The sequence below is a fragment of the Oncorhynchus tshawytscha genome, linkage group LG20 (genome assembly GCF_018296145.1).
Source record: "Oncorhynchus tshawytscha isolate Ot180627B linkage group LG20, Otsh_v2.0, whole genome shotgun sequence".
NCBI classification, from domain to species: domain Eukaryota; kingdom Metazoa; phylum Chordata; class Actinopteri; order Salmoniformes; family Salmonidae; genus Oncorhynchus; species Oncorhynchus tshawytscha.
The window spans coordinates 30501153-30518441 of record NC_056448.1 but is presented as its reverse complement, the minus strand read 5'-3'; the positions used below and the strand labels follow the sequence as shown (position 1 = coordinate 30518441).

Below are 17289 nucleotides of genomic sequence, written 5' to 3'. Positions count from 1 at the left end.
CTCCTCTCTTCCTACTGATCCCTCCTCTCTTTCAACTGACCCGTCTCACTGTTTTCCCTCCTTTCTTTCTCTACTCTCCTCCCCCTCTTCTAGACTCTATTTGTGTCCCCCTCTTTCCTCTCCTGTCTATATATATCTGACCTTTGCCCTGACCAGGCAGACAGAGTACTGCTCCTCAAATTGTCGTCTCTGAGCAGTAATCCCTGACAACAGGTGCTGAACCAACACACATCACCTCCCGGAAAAAACACACACACACACACACACACACACACACACACACACACACACACACACACACACACACACACACACACACACACACACACACACACACACACACACACACACACACACACACACACACACACACACTTGCATGAAGAAATGAACACACACCCTGCCTGACTCTCACACAAAAACACTCACACAAAAACATCAGTGTTTTCTTAGGGAGAGCTGTGGCTGCCATTGATGCTAGCTGAAGCGATTTGGTGAGTGTTCCAAACACAGCCCTAATCAGCCCTAGGGTTCTGGAATGATGGAAAGAATCCTTATGAGCTGCCTGGTCAGATATATTAGACGAGAATAGAACACTACACTAGGTTCAAGGCCCCAAAACCATGTCTGTCTAAAGAAAAGCGCTAGACTCTAGCCCAGTTTGATATACACTGATTGTACAAAACATTTAGAACACCTGCTATTTTAAAGACATAGACTGACAAGATGAATCCAGGCAAAAGCTACGATCCCTTAATAATGACACTTATTAAATCCACTTCAATCAGTGGAGATGAAGGGGAGGAGACAGGTTAAATACTGATTTTTAAGCATTGAGACATGGATTGTGTATGTGTGCCATTCAGAAGGTTAATGGGTAAGACTAAATATTTAAGTGCCTTTGAACGAGGTATGGTAGTACAGTAGGTGCCAGGCACATCAGTTTGTGTCAAGAACTGCAACGCTGCTGAGTTTTTCACGCTCAATAGTTTCCCGTGTGTATCAAGAGTAGTCCACCACCCAAAGGACATCCAGACAACTTGACACAACTGTGGGAAGCATTGGAGTCAACATGGGCCAGCATCCCTGTGGAATGGTTTCGACACCTTGTAGAGTCCATCCCCCAACGAATTGAGGCAGCCCTAGCCGATGTTGTGTCGGCATTAGAATGTGTGAGAATAGAGCACTAGCCCAGGCTATAGTGCACTAAACCACGTATAATCTCCCGTGGACAGTACCTACAGTAAACATAACTGGTACAGTACACCTGTCGGCATAATATGGGATACGAGCAGCATTAGTTCTGGGGTTTGGGTTTTCATCACTGTTTATTTGGACATATCAGGATTGGGTGAAGGCGGTGCTTAAACTGCTTTATTCGGCGGATGATAACCACCAGTGAAAATATCAGAAGGTGGTGGGAGGGATTGACTGAGATTTTCCTTTTGTGAGAGTGGAGACAAAACATAAATCTCCATTTCTAACACACTTCCCCCTAGAACCTAATCGAGCAGCTGACCAAATGACGTAACATTTTAGTTCTGGGTTAAGTGAGATGAAACCACGACTAATCCAGTTAGGCGTTTGTTAGGCCACTAGTCCATGTTATGTCTGCCGTAGTAAGCAGGGCTGTCGGGGGGGTTGAGGGCTGATCGTGAGGCTGAGCCGTTGGAGGTGGAGGTGAGCTCCATGGTTGTCTGGGTGATAGGGGGGCTGGCTGGCTGCTCTGCCCCACAGCGCTCCTCCTCAGTGGGCTGCAGAACTGTTGACATACTGGTCTCCATCCGGCTGGCCCGGTACACACTCATCTGGAAACAGAGATAATTGGGACAGAACTTAAAAATACACACTCATACTAGTAACTGAAAGGTTGCAAGATCGAATCCCAGAGCTGTCGTTCTGTCCCTGAACAAGGCAGTTAACCCACTGTTCCTAGGCCGTCATTGAAAATAATAATTTGTTCTTAACTGACTTGCCTTGTTAAATAAACAATACACACACCCAGAAAGAAGAGGGAATCTATACACACCTGGGTCTGTAGGTAGCGGGTGGACTTGAGTTCCAGTCCCTCGTAGGAAGCGGCAGGAACACACGGACACCAACAGAACACCTGCTGAAAGCCTGCCCTGAATCTGAACAGAGAGAGGGTTGAGAGAGAAAGAGGGAGAGAGGGGGGAGTGAGAGAGAGAGTGAGAGAGAGATGGGGAGAGAGAAGGAGAGACTAATGGGTCAAATGGGTGTGTGTGTGTGTGTGTGTGTGTGTGTGTGTGTGTGTGTGTGTGTGTGTGTGTGTGTGTGTGTGTGTGTGTGTGTGTGTACATGCCTGTTGTGTTTGCGCTTGGTGTGTGTACCACAGGAGGCTGGTGAGGAGAGGACATATAATATTAATGGCTGGAATGGAGTGAATGGAATGGTATCAAAGACCATGTGTTTGATGTGTTTGGTACGACTCCTATCAATCCATTCTAGCCATTAGTATGAGCCCATCCTCCACAATGATGTGCCACCAGCCACCTGTGGTGTGTACAGTCACCTACCTGTCATTGAGACAGCAGTAGATGATAGGGTTGTACATGGTGGAGCTCATGGCCAACCACAGAACAGCCAGGTAGACCTGCTGGATGTAGCGCCACTCAAACAGCTGCATGGGGTCAGGGTGGAACTGCTGGAGCAGGAAGTAGATGTGGTAAGGCAGCCAGCACACTGCAAACGTACACACCACCACGATCATCATCTTCACGACCTAGAGAGAAGGAGGGGGGAGGGAGGGACAGTTGAAAGCAATTTAGGGATTTGCCTAAGAATATTCACTTAAGAGGTTCCCTGCTGTGTGTAAGCATGCATGAGTGTGTGTACATAAAGGTATTGTGTTCTGCCTGTGAGTTTGAGTGTGTGTGTGTGTGTGTGTGTGTGTGTGTGTGTGTGTGTGTGTGTGTGTGTGTGTGTGTGTGTGTGTGTGTGTGTGTGTGTGTGTGTGTGTGTGTGTGTACCTTGCGTTTGGCGATTAGCTGCTCTCGGTAACGGTGGGTGGAGTCTCCAGGGATAGTCCCCGCCCACAGGGACGAGCCCACCACCAGGTAGGCACATCCCATAATGCACAGCGGCAGGAAGTAGTACAGCAACACCACAGACACAGAGTACCTACACAGACAGAGACACACACACACACACACGCACTAATGAGATTGTTAGACTGGGGTCTCAGGTCTCGTCTAGTCAACCCTGTTCTGATTTGATTCCTTATCTCTGCCTCCAAACATACGTACACACACACAATGTCTGCTGATCCCTTATCAGTCTTGCTACAGGGAGTAGCGGCCCAGAAGATCAGCTCTCACTGAAAGATGTGAAATCAATTTACTGAGGAAGACAGAAGAGAGAGGCCTAAATCAAGCCCTAGCCCCTAACTCCTAACATCAGACGAACTACAGGGACTCAGCTGCTTATGGAAATTACTTAATTATATGGTGTATATGTATACAAGACAGGTATACAATTCTTATCTAAACATAAAAGAGCATACAGGAACAACAAGACCCAGAGTTCTGGGTGCAGAACAAATAATACAAAACACGACATACAAAACAAGGACACGTAGAAAGAAAGAGGGAAGATTTCCCCCCCCTTATCCACCCCCCCCCAACTGCTCGGGTAGCAGGGCCAGCACATGCTGCCCAAAGGTAGATTAAAATATTACAATTGAGAGTGCGTTAATAAGTACAAATTCACAGCGCCGACTCGTCCAAGTAGGAGAGGAAAGGCTGCCAGATTTGATCGAATGTTGATAATTTATTGTTCAGAATATATCGAATTCTTTCTAAGTGTACAGTGTTTGCCAATTCACTGAGCCATAATTTGGTAGAGGGCACTTCCCTCCTTTTCCAAAACAACACGATTAGTTTTTTTGCCGAGATGAGACCGTACGAGATTAGTTGTTTTGGGGGGTTGGTTAATCCGTTTAGGGACTCAGATACTCCCAGGATTATCAGAAGCGGGTCTGGATCTATTGAAGTCTCCAAAACTTCAGAGAGGATCCCAAAAATTCCACACCAATAACCATGCAAGCTAGAGCATAGGGCAAAGCAGTGGAGTAGTGTACCCTGCGTAGCCTGACATTTATCACATGTAGGGGATGTGTCAGGAAATATCCTATGCAGTTTAGTTTTGGAATAGTGTAATCTGTGTAATACCTTGAATTGTATGAGACGATGTCTGGAATTAATGGAGCATGTGTGGATATACTCCAAGCTCTCTTCCCAGTCTGCCACCGAGATGTCAGTCCCTAGTTCTTCCTCCCATTTTGCCTTGATGGCATCTGTAGAAGGTGTGCTAACAGATTGAAAAGCATCATATAGACGCGATATCAGTTTATCTGAGGTGGGGCATATTTTTATGCATCCGTCAAACATGGAAGGTTTAGCATTCCCAAATGTTGGGAGGTGTTTTCTAACGTAGTCTCTAATTTGTAGGTATCTGAAAAAATTACTTCTGGGAAGATTATAAATTTCCCTCAGCAACTCAAAGGAAGCAAAGGTCCCCTCTATGTATAAATCCCCTATGGTACTTATCCCCAACTCTCCCCATCGCTCAAAGGTGTTATCAAGGTTAGAAGGGGCAAAGGAGGGATTCCTGGCGACAGGGAGCATGAATGACATTGGTCTAAGCTCAAAGTGGACTTTAATTTGCTTCCAGATTCGGACTGTGCTATGTATAATAGGATTGTTACAATAAAGTGACATCTCCAGATTGACAGGCGACAAAATCACAGCGCCAATAGAGAAGGGGTGACACTCCTCACGTTCCATAGTAAGCCAGCTGGATGCCGGAAGTACGTTGTCCAACAGAAACGTAACAACGCGGAGGTTAGCGGCCCAGTAATAAAATATAAAATTTGGTAGAGACAATCCTCCTTCCATCTTGGATTTACAGAGGTGTTTTTTACCTATCCTGTGTGTTTTATAATCCCAGATGAAAGGATTGATAATTGAGTCCAGTTGTTTATGAAAGGATTTAGGTATGAATACTGGGATGTTGTGATATAGGTAGAGCAGTTGTGGGAGGAAGACCATTTTAATGGCATTAATTCTTCCGAGCAGAGAAATTGGTAGAGTTCTCCAAAATAGTATGTTTGCTTTGAGTTTTTGTATCAGAGAGGGGAAATTCTCTTTAAATAGTAAAGAGTATTGTTTGGTAACTACAATTCCTAGGTAGGTAAATTTTTCTGAAGATGTTCTAGCCAGGAGGTATTTTGCGACCGTATGGGCATTAATTCACTCTTGTTCCAATTTATTCTGTATCCCGAGAAGGTACCAAACAAATTGATCACATCAAGAATAGCTGGGATACTAGCCTGGGGTTCTGTTACATAGAGGAGGATGTCATCTGCGTATAGGGAGATCTTATTTAGCGTATCTTTAGTATTATAGCCGTGTATTGCTGCATGAGATCTAATCGTCTGAGCGAGCGGTTCGATAATTAGGGCGAAGAGCATAGGCGACAGCGCACAACCCTGCCTTGTCCCCCTATTGAGGTTAAATCGGGGCGACAATGATTGGTTAGTGAGTATTCTGGCACAGGGGTTCCTATATAAAAGCTGGATCCAATTTATGAACCTATCTCCAATATTACATTTCTGTAGGACCTTGAATAGATAGGGCCACTCAACTTGGTCAAAGGCCTTTTCGGCGTCAAGAGATATGACGGCAAGGTCCACGTTGGGTAACCTCTGAGAATACATAATATTGAAGAGGCGCCTGAGATTGAAGAATGAGTTTCTGTTAGGGATAAAGCCGGTCTGATCCGAATGGACCAATTTGCCAATTAAAGTGCTAAGCCTGTTAGCCAGAGTTTTTGCTAAAATCTTTTGGTCTGTATTAAGGAGAGATATTGGTCTGTATGACCCTACCTCTTCTGGATCTTTACCCTTCTTATGTATAACTGTAATGAACGCTTCGTCCAAAGTAGAAGGGAGAGCTCCATCCTCATTGGCATGAACCAACATTTTGTGCAGGTAGGGAGAGAGCATGTTGCTGAATGTTTTATAGAATTCACCAGGGTATCCATCTGGGCCCGGGGTCTTGCCACTCTTTAGAGATTTAATTGTTTCTCGAATTTCATCAAGAGATATTTCCTTATTCAGGAAGTTAGAATCTTTCTGGTTCAGGGCAGGAAGATTACAGTCCTCCAAAAATGTTTGCATAATTAAGGGGTTAGGATCCGCTTTAGATGTATATAGAGTCTCATAAAACTGCCGGAATCTGTCATTGATGTCTTTGGGGGAAGAGAGTAATTCCCCAGATGCAGATTTAACCCTGTGAATCATTCGGTCACTCACATTTTTTCGAAGTTGTCTGGCGAGTAATTTGTGTGGTTTGTCACCAAACTCAAAATATTTTTGCTTGGCATTGAGAAAAGATTTAGCAATTTTAGCTGAGAGAATCTGATTATATTCAAATTTTAAAGAGGTAATTTTTTTATGTTTCTCCATAGATGGCTGACTAGCATTCTCCCTATCCAGTAAGTGAATTTGTCCCTCCAGTTCTTCCAGTTTTCCTCTGTTTTGCCTACTCCTGGCAGCCTGAAAGGAGATGATACAGCCTCTCAGATAAGCCTTCAGTGTTTCCCACAATAATGCTGGGGAGGTCTCTGTGTTGTCGTTGGTATCAAAGAAAAATGTAATTTGGTCTTTAAGATATTCACAGAATGTTGGTTCTGTGAGGAGCTGAGGATTCAACCTCCAGACCCTCTCGTTTGGTACAATGTCACCCAATCTCAGGGAGAAGGTGAGTGGACTGTGGTCCGAGATTATAATATCATGATACCTCACATTACAGGTATAGGGGAGTAGTCTAGCAGTCACAACAAAAAGTAGTCAATTCGAGTGTAAACCTTGTGAACATGAGAGTAAAAGGAGTATTCCCTACCCGTAGGGTTAGCGATCCTCCATATATCAAATAAGTTTGAATTTTTTTATGTAGGTATTCAAGAATTCGCTTGAATAGGAGGTAGGGGATCGCCGGGTAGAGGATCTATCCAAATATTGGTTTAGCAACACAGTTAAGGTCCCCTCCAATGACCAGGTTAGTATGGGAGATATCTGGAATCAGGGCAAGGACTCTTTTGAAAAAAGAGGGGTTGTCAATGTTTGGCCCATAGATATTTAGTAGAGTTACTGAGGTAGAGTGGATTTCTCTTATTACGATCACATACCGACCCTCTTTATCCGCAATAGTGGTTTTATGTAGAAAGGGAATTCCTTTCCGTACCAGAATCGCTGTGCCTCTCGTTTTGGCAGAGAAGTTAGTGATACACTTGCCCCACCCACCTATACTTAAGTCTGCTATGAGAGTTATTCTTCAGATGGGTTTCTTGCAAAAATATAATATCAGACGAGAGTGCTTTCAAGTGGGCTAGGACCTTGCCCCTCTTAATTGGTTCATTTAAACCCTTGACATTCCAGGAAGTGAATGTAAGCCCCGCCCTCCTCTCGTTTGTAGTTCCTATGGTGGCCTGCATACCATGTAACTTGATAAAAAGGTAAGAAAGCGCACCAAACCATCACGATCAGCATATGTAGCACCTACACCCGAGCAGTATCCAATCCACCCCTCCTCCCCTGCAAGCACCTTTACTTCCCACCCTGTACCCCTAATTTCCCCAACACTTACCCCCCCCATCAACCCACATTTAACAGGCATGTACAAACAGGAGAAAAAAAAAGGAAAAATAAAAATAATAAACACATTGTCTGGCCGATGCCAAAAAAGCACGGCGCGACCTCGAACAAGAGGTAAAACAAAAATAAAATCCCAACTATACGTTCACCTCTCACTATCCTAGAACTTCTACTAACATATGAACTGAGGAGGCTCCCGCGAGTTAAGTGTTCAGTTAGCATCTAATAAACCTAAACCGAATAAGTTGCAACTTAAACATATTGTGCATTTAAGCGTCATCCTGGGTCAATCCCAGAGATAAGCAAGATATAGCCTCAAGATTATATTGCTAAGCACTGCCGGTCAAAAAATAAACCATCCGCAACCGACATAGTCAGCCGTACCTTTACATACTGTGGGTCAGGAGATCGGAACAAGGATTTGTTAAATTAAACGTTCCCCCCATAAAAAACATGTTTAATAAGAAAGAAAGAAAAATATATGCATACATATATATATACATATACATACACATACAAACATGTACACACATACATACATACATACATACATACATACATACATACATACATACATACATACATACATACATACATACATACATACATACATACATACATACATACATACATACATACATACATACATACATACATACATACATACATACATACATACATACATACATACATACATACATACATACATACATACATACATACATATACATACATATATATACATACACACACATACACACATGTACACACATACATACATATACATATATATATACATACACACACATACACACATATACATACATACACATACATACACACATATACATACATATATATACATACACACCTATATACATACATATACATGTATGTATACATACCCACACAAAAAAATCATATATAAAAATATATATTTAAAGAATATGTATATACATCCACATGCACACATACACATACACACATTCATACCCCAGAATAACAATCTACACTGATTTAAAATATACACATACATAATACTAAAATGCTAAGAGAAAATAGTAATAAAGTACAAATAGTAATTATATGTACGCACACCTACACAGACATAAGCACTGCAGAGGGCTGGTGGGACTCTAGTCGGGAGAGAGGCCCACGGCCAGACAAAGGCAGAACGGCACAGAACATCAACTTGCTAACCAGGTGTCTGCCCCCTCCCAACCATCACCCCCAGTCCCCTGCAAGCAATAAATAAATGGTATGGTAGTAAGAGTGATGTAAGGATTGTAAAATAAATAACGAAACAAAACAAAAGTGGGGGAATATAAGTATATCCGTCCGAAGGTGTCAGTGATCAAACCTGGAAGTAAAAAATATGCATCGCTCTGAGCACAGCCGGGATGAAAGTGAATTTAACGTTAAATGAGAGCTCTGACCGCCATTCATTGGTCTGCTCAGCGTCTTACATGTTCGGTAGCCCTTGTTGAGCCCGTTTAATACGTTTTCACCCAATATGGTATAGTATGGATTCGAGTCCTTGAGCAGACCCTAACACGCAATAACTAGGCACTCTAACCTGTACGGGGGATTGGTGTATATCCCCGGATAAACTTCTCTGCGTCCAAAACCGAGGAGAGCCAAATCTTCTCACCGGAAGGCGGGGTAATTCTTAGTCTTGCAGGGAAGAGTAAGGCTGGGTGCGAAGATGGAGTTTGTAGAGTTTGGTCATGACATCTCTGTAGTCGGCGCGATGCTTTGCCACATCGGGCGCATAATCCTCATAGACACGGAATGGATGCCCTTTATGTGACAGGTTGCCCCTCATTCGAGCTTCACGCAGGATAAGATCCTTGGTCTTGAAACTGTGACAACAGATGATTACTGGGCGAGGACGTTGGCCCGGTCCAGGCACTGGGACAAGGGAGCGATGTGCGCGGTCCAGCTGGGGATCCGAATCCAAAACATCCGATCCCATTGCATCCTTCAATAGCTTGGCGAAGAAGTTGGTGGGGCGAGAGCCCGCCTCTACCCCCTCTGCCAGACCAACAACGCGAAGGTTATTACGTCTGGATCGGCCCTCCACGTCCACCACTTTCACAGAAAGCCTCTGCAGAGTATCCTGCAATGACGTGCATAGCTTCTCTAACTCGTCGATCCTACCAGCGTTGAATTCAGAAGCTTTCTCAAGGTCCACAATACTCTGGCCATGCGAAGCGACCGTTCGAATGATGCTCTCGATTTTGGTGTCCAGTTCAGCAATAGTGGCCTTAAGATCCTCAGCTATAGCAACACGTAGCTCCCCCAAAAGCCCGGGTAAGTTCTGTAAGTGTCACGTTGTTGCATGTGCCTCCCGCCATGTCTGTCTCGTTGTTTAGTGGGGAGTAGGCCTCCGCTGTGGATTTATTGTCCTTTGGTCGCTTATTACTCGGCATTTTCATATAAAAAGTTACAATCTTGTATTAGAAAGAAACGTTTGTTGTAAAAAGTGCCATAAAGTAGGTTAAATTAGATTATTTCGCAAAAACGTTGCAGGAGCCTCTCACGCACAGCCGTTCACTCCAACATGCTAGCTCTGCCCCGGCATTACGACTTTTAAAGGGAATTTCAGATTGTGCAGCATATGCAATGTTTTCCTTGGAATGGGATCTCCACGAACGAGAGGAACATTGCCTTTAAAATTTGCTATGCTTATAACCTGCGATCAGATTGAATCCGGGCCTTAGAGAACTAGGAAAATGTCAGGACCATAACGACAAATAATTAGTAGGGCTGTTAAAAAAATTCAAATAATTAATTGAGTTAAAGGCATTAGTTAATTGCCCTAAATTTGGCCCTAAAGAAAAATATATATATTTAAAAAGTAGTGCATTGAGTTACAGGTATACTAAGCATTGAAGGGACACCAAATTATCTACATGAGAAAGTTTTAATAGCATTTTCACCATAAACAACATGCAAGACATGAATATAGCTACAGCTATTAATGCTCCTAATGCTTCAGTAGGCCTACTCCCTCTTATTAATGTTTCAGTAGTCTACTCCCTCTTATTAATGTTTCAGTAGGCCTACTCCCTCTTATCAATGTTTCAGTAGTCTACTCCCTCTTATTAATGCTTCAGTAGGCCTACTTCCCTCTTATCAATGTTTCAGTAGGCCTACTCCCTCTTATCAATGTTTCAGTAGTCTACTACCTCTTATTAATGTTTCAGTAGGTCTACTCCCTCTTATCAATGTTTCAGTAGTCTACTCCCTCTTATTAATGCTTCAGTAGGTCTACTCCCTCTTATTAATGTTTCAGTAGGCCTACTCCCTCTTATCAATGTTTCAGTAGACCTACTCCCTCTTATCAATGTTTCAGTAGTCTACTCCCTCTTATCAATGTTTCAGCAGCCCTACTCCCTCTTATCAATGTTTCAGTAGTCTACTCCCTCTTATCAATGTTTCAGCAGCCCTACTCCCTCTTATCAATGTTTCAGTAGGCCTGCTCCCTCTTATCAATGTTTCAGTAGTCTACTCCCTCTTATCAATGTTTCAGCAGCCCTACTCCCTCTTATCAATGTTTCAGTAGTCTACTCCCTCTTATCAATGTTTCAGTAGTCTACTCCCTCTTATCAATGTTTCAGTAGTCTACTCCCTCTTATCAATGTTTCAGCAGCCCTACTCCCTCTTATCAATGTTTCAGTAGTCTACTCCCTCTTATCAATGTTTCAGCAGCCCTACTCCCTCTTATCAATGTTTCAGCAGCCCTACTCCCTCTTATCAATGTTCTTGAAATTTAACAGCTGCGCCATAACCATGTCATAATATGTCATAAAAGCTGACATAACTTGTCATAACCTGTCATAATATGGTCATAAAACTGTCATGACCGACATACACCTGCAGTGACATATATTGCGTTATTTTATGGCTGTTTATGACACCTATATAAGAGTTTGGAAAGTTGCCAGTAAGAAAGGCATTTCACTGTACTAGTGCACATGCAGCAGTGTAAAGTACTACTTAGGTTGTTTTTTGGGGTATGTGTACTTTACTATTTATATTTTTGACAACTTTTACTTTTACTTCACTACAGAAAAGAATGTACTTTTTACTCCATTCATTTTTCCTGACACCAAAAGTACTCGTTACATTTGGAATGCTTAGCAGGACAGGATAATCGTCCAAATCACACAATTATCAAGAGAACATCCCTGGTCATCTCTACTGCCTCCGATCCTCTGGACTCACTAAACACAAATGCTTGGTTTGCAAATCATGTCTGAGGGTTGGAGTGTGCCCCAGGCTATCCGTAAATAAAACAATATGAAAATGGTGCCATCTGGTTTGCTTAATATAATGAATTTGAAATGATATGTACTTTTACTTTTTATTTTGATTCTTAAGTATATTTTAGCAATTACATTTACCTTTGATACTTATGTATATATAAAAGAAAATACTTTTAGACTTTTACTAAAGTAGTATTTCACTGGATGACTTTCACTTTTCCTTGATTCCTTTTCTATTAAGGTATCTTTACTTTTACTCAATTGGGTACTGTTCCACCCCTGTGCACGTGACAATTAAAAACTTGAAACACACATCCTCTCTCACACAATCATACACACCCCACTCTTGCAAATGCAGCCCACCTTTGAAGCATCTCTTTGAGGAGTCTATTCCTGTTCAGTTCGTCCTGTGCCATCTACATTTGTGCATAGCCTAGTCAGTGGTCATGTTATCAGGTTGCTAGCTAGCTAAACAATGTTGTTTGTTATCAAACCCCAAAAATAGCGGCTCGCGAGTAGTTAAAAACGACCCGTGACATACGCACCAATCCGTGGAAGGAAAAACAGACGCAATTCACGCCGCCAAAACAAATGTACACGTTAGCTTTGACAGCCATGAAAATGAGTAAAGTCAATTCTGAGTGAAGAACGTTTTAATAGCTAAACCGTCTAGTCTGTGTTTTTTAATTGCTGCATTGTTGACTAATTATATCAAACTGTTATCATTCATAGAGAACAACTTATATTTCACAGTTTGGAACATGGCTGTCTAGGAAGTCTAGACTCTTAAAGATGGTTATTCATCTCTTTAATATATCATTGATTTGAATTGTCTTGTTTTCTGTGTTATAAATAAAATGCTATATATATAGAGAGATGATCACACAGCATCACTAAACAACACAACAAAACAGAAAAACAATCATAACAATGCAATTCATGAAAGTCCTTGAAGTCCGAGGACCTCTGTCTAACAATGGTTATTCATAACAAATAACCCCCACAGACTGAACACCTGTTATCTGTTTGGTTCTAAATCAGTCTCCTGGCTAATAGAGGTTGGATAGATTCATGAATCATTCCACTAGGATGTTACATTACAAGGAGACAAACAGCAGAAAGACGCTCGGCCTATTCATCCAGAAGTTGTGAGACAGAAAAAGGATGTGAGTAGTGAATCAGATTCTACAGACAGAAAATAATTCAGTTTCTTCTCTAATGTGTAGTGAACCTCCTGAAGATTACGCTTCCTTCAAACACCTTTGTGTGTGTGTGTGTGTGTATGTGTTTGTCTCAGTACTCACATCTTTTTGAAGTCCATGGTTGTGTCATTGGTGTATTCAGGCCATTGGATGTAACAAACAGTCCTACCAGGCAGCTGGTCAGTAGCTGAATAGTAGTACTGGGGGAAGGCCAATAGTAGAGCTAACACCCAGATCCCTCCGATCACTACACGGGTCTCTGCTGAAGACAACCTCTGCCTCAGCGGGTGGATGATAGCCATGTACCTGGAACACACACAAAAACACACACAAAGTGACTAGTTATATACACACACACATGTGGGATAGGAATTTTTGCACTAACTCTCTTGCACTGACTTTATGCACAAACACGAGACTCTACCAACACACTCACACATACACCCCAAGACACACACACACATACACACACACACACACACGCACACACACACACACACGCACACACACACGCACACACACACACTCATACACACACACTCATACACACACACTCACACTCACATATGCTCTCTCTCTCACACACACTCACACACTCACTTTCCCGTCATTGTTACTCATTATTCACTGTGTATTTAATCCTCCTGTCACTATTTTGTTGTTGTATCTTTCTCTCTGCATTGTTGGGAAGGGCCCGTAAGTAAGCCTTTCACTGTTATTCTACACCTGTTGTTTATGAAGCATGCGACAAATACAATTTGATTTGATTTTAATTCGATTTTGACACACAGAGGTCAGTAATACACACACACACACACACACACACACTGTAATACACACACACAGATATCAGTACTACACACACACAGATCAGTAATATACACACACACAGAGAGATCAGTAACACACACACACACACACACACACACACACACACACACACACACACACACACACACACACACACACACACAGAGAGGTCAGTAATACACACAGATCAGTAATACACACACACATAGTAATCAGTTATACACACACGCACACTGTTATACACACACACGCACACACACACTGCTATACACACAGGCACATTACTGTAACACAGACACACATTTATATATACACACACGCTCACTACTGAGGGGACACCAGGGGATACAGACATGGCTCCGATTAGTTTTACATTCCACTGGTTTAATTTAATTGGCAATTACTGATAGTTCAACTTCTTTAGCACAACAGCTACATTCTGGTGACAGATGGAGAAGAGACACTGCACTGTGTGTGTGTTCCTCTAAGCTCTAATGAAAGGTAATCATGCAGAGTTGATGTGAGTGTATCTGATCCTTCTCCTCTCCTTCTCGCCTCCTCTACCCTCCTCTCCTCCTCTCCTCTCCTCCTCGCCTCCTCTACCCTCCTCTCCTCCTCTACCCTCCTCTCCTTCTTTCATCCTCTCCTCTCATTGTGTTGCTTCACTGATGTGATTTACTTTTCTAATCAAGAGAAGGAGATGGGGTGATGCCAAAACTATCATCTCCCTTCCTCTCTTTCTTCACCGTTTCTCTCTTCTTCTCCCTTCGCCCTTTCTCTCCTCAATCCCTTCCACCCCTTCTCCTCCTCTCTTCCTCTCTTCCCCTCTCCTTCCCTCTTGATTATCACACCTTCCCATTTGTTCTCTCCCCCTCCCTCTCACTCTCCCTATCCCTGCCTCCCTCTCTATCTCTCTCTTTCTCTGCCTGTTGAGGTAAAATCGATCCTCTTCAGACACAGCGGTTTACAAACACACCTGTTGTTAACACTCCCGGGGAGCCTGGGGTCATCTGGGGGAAGGGCTGCTCTCTTTCTCTCTCTACTTCACTAATGCAAGAATGTTCAGATTGTTCTGACACACTGAAGAAAGGGGATCTGTGTTCTGACAGTGAGCCCAGACTGATGGACAGTGTGGGAAGGATGGAAGGGAGAGGAGCAGGGATGATGTGAAGGAAAACGCAGCTCTCACACACTGAGGCTGTGGCGACACACTGATGACATTATATGAGAGAGAAGCAGGGTTGGAGAAGGGATCTCTACAGCATTTAGGGCCGCTTACCGGTTCCGAGCTATGGCAGTCATAGAGTAGATTCTAGTGAAAACAAACACACAGTAGAGTGCACCCATGCACGGACACACACACACACACACACACACACACACACACACACACACACACACAGCTCACCTTTCCAGTGCTATGGCGGTCATGGAGTATATGCTGGTGAAGACTGCTGCAATGGGGAAGAAGTTATGGAACCGACAGTAGCCCAAACCAAAGTACCACTCGTTATGGATGCTGTATGCAAAGTTTATCACTGTGTTGAAGGCAGACATAGATGCCTCTGCAAAGGCTAGGTTCACCTGGGAGGAGAAAAGAGGAATCAGACACAGACAAACGGACATACACACCAAGTTCACATTCACTGGTGATATTTTAAAAATAAAATACATTAATTTGGAAATGATTACATAACGTCTGTCCTAGCTCTCTCGTTCTTTATCATTTTACATGTGTTTGTTTACCAGGAAGTAGTTAGTCACGGTCCTCATGCGTTTGTGCGCGAGGATGATCCAGATGACCACCAGGTTACCGATCACCGAGACGCACACCATGCTGCAGTAAGCGATGGCCCAGAGAGCGATCTGCCAGATCGGCTGCACGAACTGGTTATATCCCTCTGTGTCGTTCAAACCGGAGCCGTTAGTGGCGTTAACGGAAAGGTAGTTATCCGTGGTGTTCAAAAACGAGTCCATCTTTAGATCTCGGAAATGTTGTGTTGAAAGAGTAATAATCCAAATAGTAATAGCTAAAATAATAAATATTATATTTGAAGAATAAATAGAGATATTCCCAGTAGCCTAACCTTGTGTGATCGTTTCACAACAAAACCATCTGCTGAGGTTTAGCTTTGATGCTGAGGGTTATAAACCCCCAAATATGTTGATAGTGACCGAAAAAGAAAGTGAATGGAATGTTGATCTGGGAGAATATCGCAGTAGTAAAAACAGTCTAGTTAATTTCTTCTGTTGACCGTCTCACTTGTCAGATTTACGCACTTCTCTCTCCCAAATGGACAAGAAAGTTTTGTCATTTCAGTTACAGGTGAAAAGCTTTGTGATTGAAATGGTCTTCGTTCTCCATATTCGTGTTTACTTTCCCGTTAACAGTAAACCTGGTTTTCTTGTTGCGCACAGGCTGGGAAGGACGCACACTATGCGCTCATCACAAAGCCAAGCATTTGACATACCCATGCCGCACACAGACACTCGAGTCAAATACGCACGCGCGTAAAAGCCACAGCCACACACACATACACACACACACACACACACACACACACACACACACACACACACACACAACGAGGAATATGTTTGAGGTGAAGTGTATATATAAGAATGGTTTATGTATTATTTTGTGATTTCCCTCAGTGAGCAAGGTAAGGTGTAGATTGAGTCAGATGGAAATCTCTGAAATGTCTCTCTTTCTCTCTCTGGAAGTAGTGTTTTCTGCATCTATGAAATAGCCTATGGTTGTCACGCCTTGGTCTTAGTATTTTGTGTTTTCTTTATTTATTTGGTCAAGCCAGGGTGTGACATGGGTTTATTTTGTGGTGTGTTTTTGTATTGGGGTTTTAGTAGGTATTGGGATTGTGGCTGAGTAGGGGTGTCTAGCATAGTCTATGGCTGCCTGAGGCGGTTCTCAATCAGAGTCAGGTGATTATCATTGTCTCTGATTGGGAACCATATTTAGGTAGCCCGGGTTTCACTGTGTGTTTGTGGGTGATTTTTTCCTGTCTCAGTGTTTTGTATTTCACCAGATAGGCTGTATAGGTTTTCACGGTCCGTTTGTTGTTTTGTATTGATCGTGTTTTATTCTACATTAAACATGTATCGAATTAACCACGCTGCATTTTGGTCCGACTCTCCTTCGACGGAGGAAAACCGTAACAGAATCACCCACCACAACTGGACCAAGCGGCGTGGTGTCAGGCATTGACAGCAACAGCAGCGAAAAGAGGAATGGACATGGGAGGACGTTATGGACAGCAGGAGTATGGACTATACTACTTGGGAGGAAATAGACAGGTGGGCGGTCGACCCAGAG

The 17289-nt window shown here is 42.9% G+C and overlaps 1 protein-coding gene across 1 annotated transcript; it reads right to left on the bottom strand.

Annotated features, from left to right (window-relative positions):
* Positions 1 to 1069: 1069 nt before the first annotated feature.
* On the bottom strand, positions 1070 to 15935 carry LOC112219922 (substance-P receptor-like). Its single transcript, XM_042302035.1, has 7 exons — positions 15705 to 15935; positions 15367 to 15542; positions 13251 to 13454; positions 2991 to 3141; positions 2538 to 2743; positions 2030 to 2132; positions 1070 to 1808 (listed from the first exon to the last, which is right to left on the bottom strand). Exons 1-7 carry the CDS (start codon positions 15933 to 15935, stop codon positions 1596 to 1598), a joined length of 1284 nt encoding a protein of 427 aa, XP_042157969.1. The 3' UTR covers positions 1070 to 1595.
* Between the last annotated feature and the right edge of the window lie 1354 nt (positions 15936 to 17289).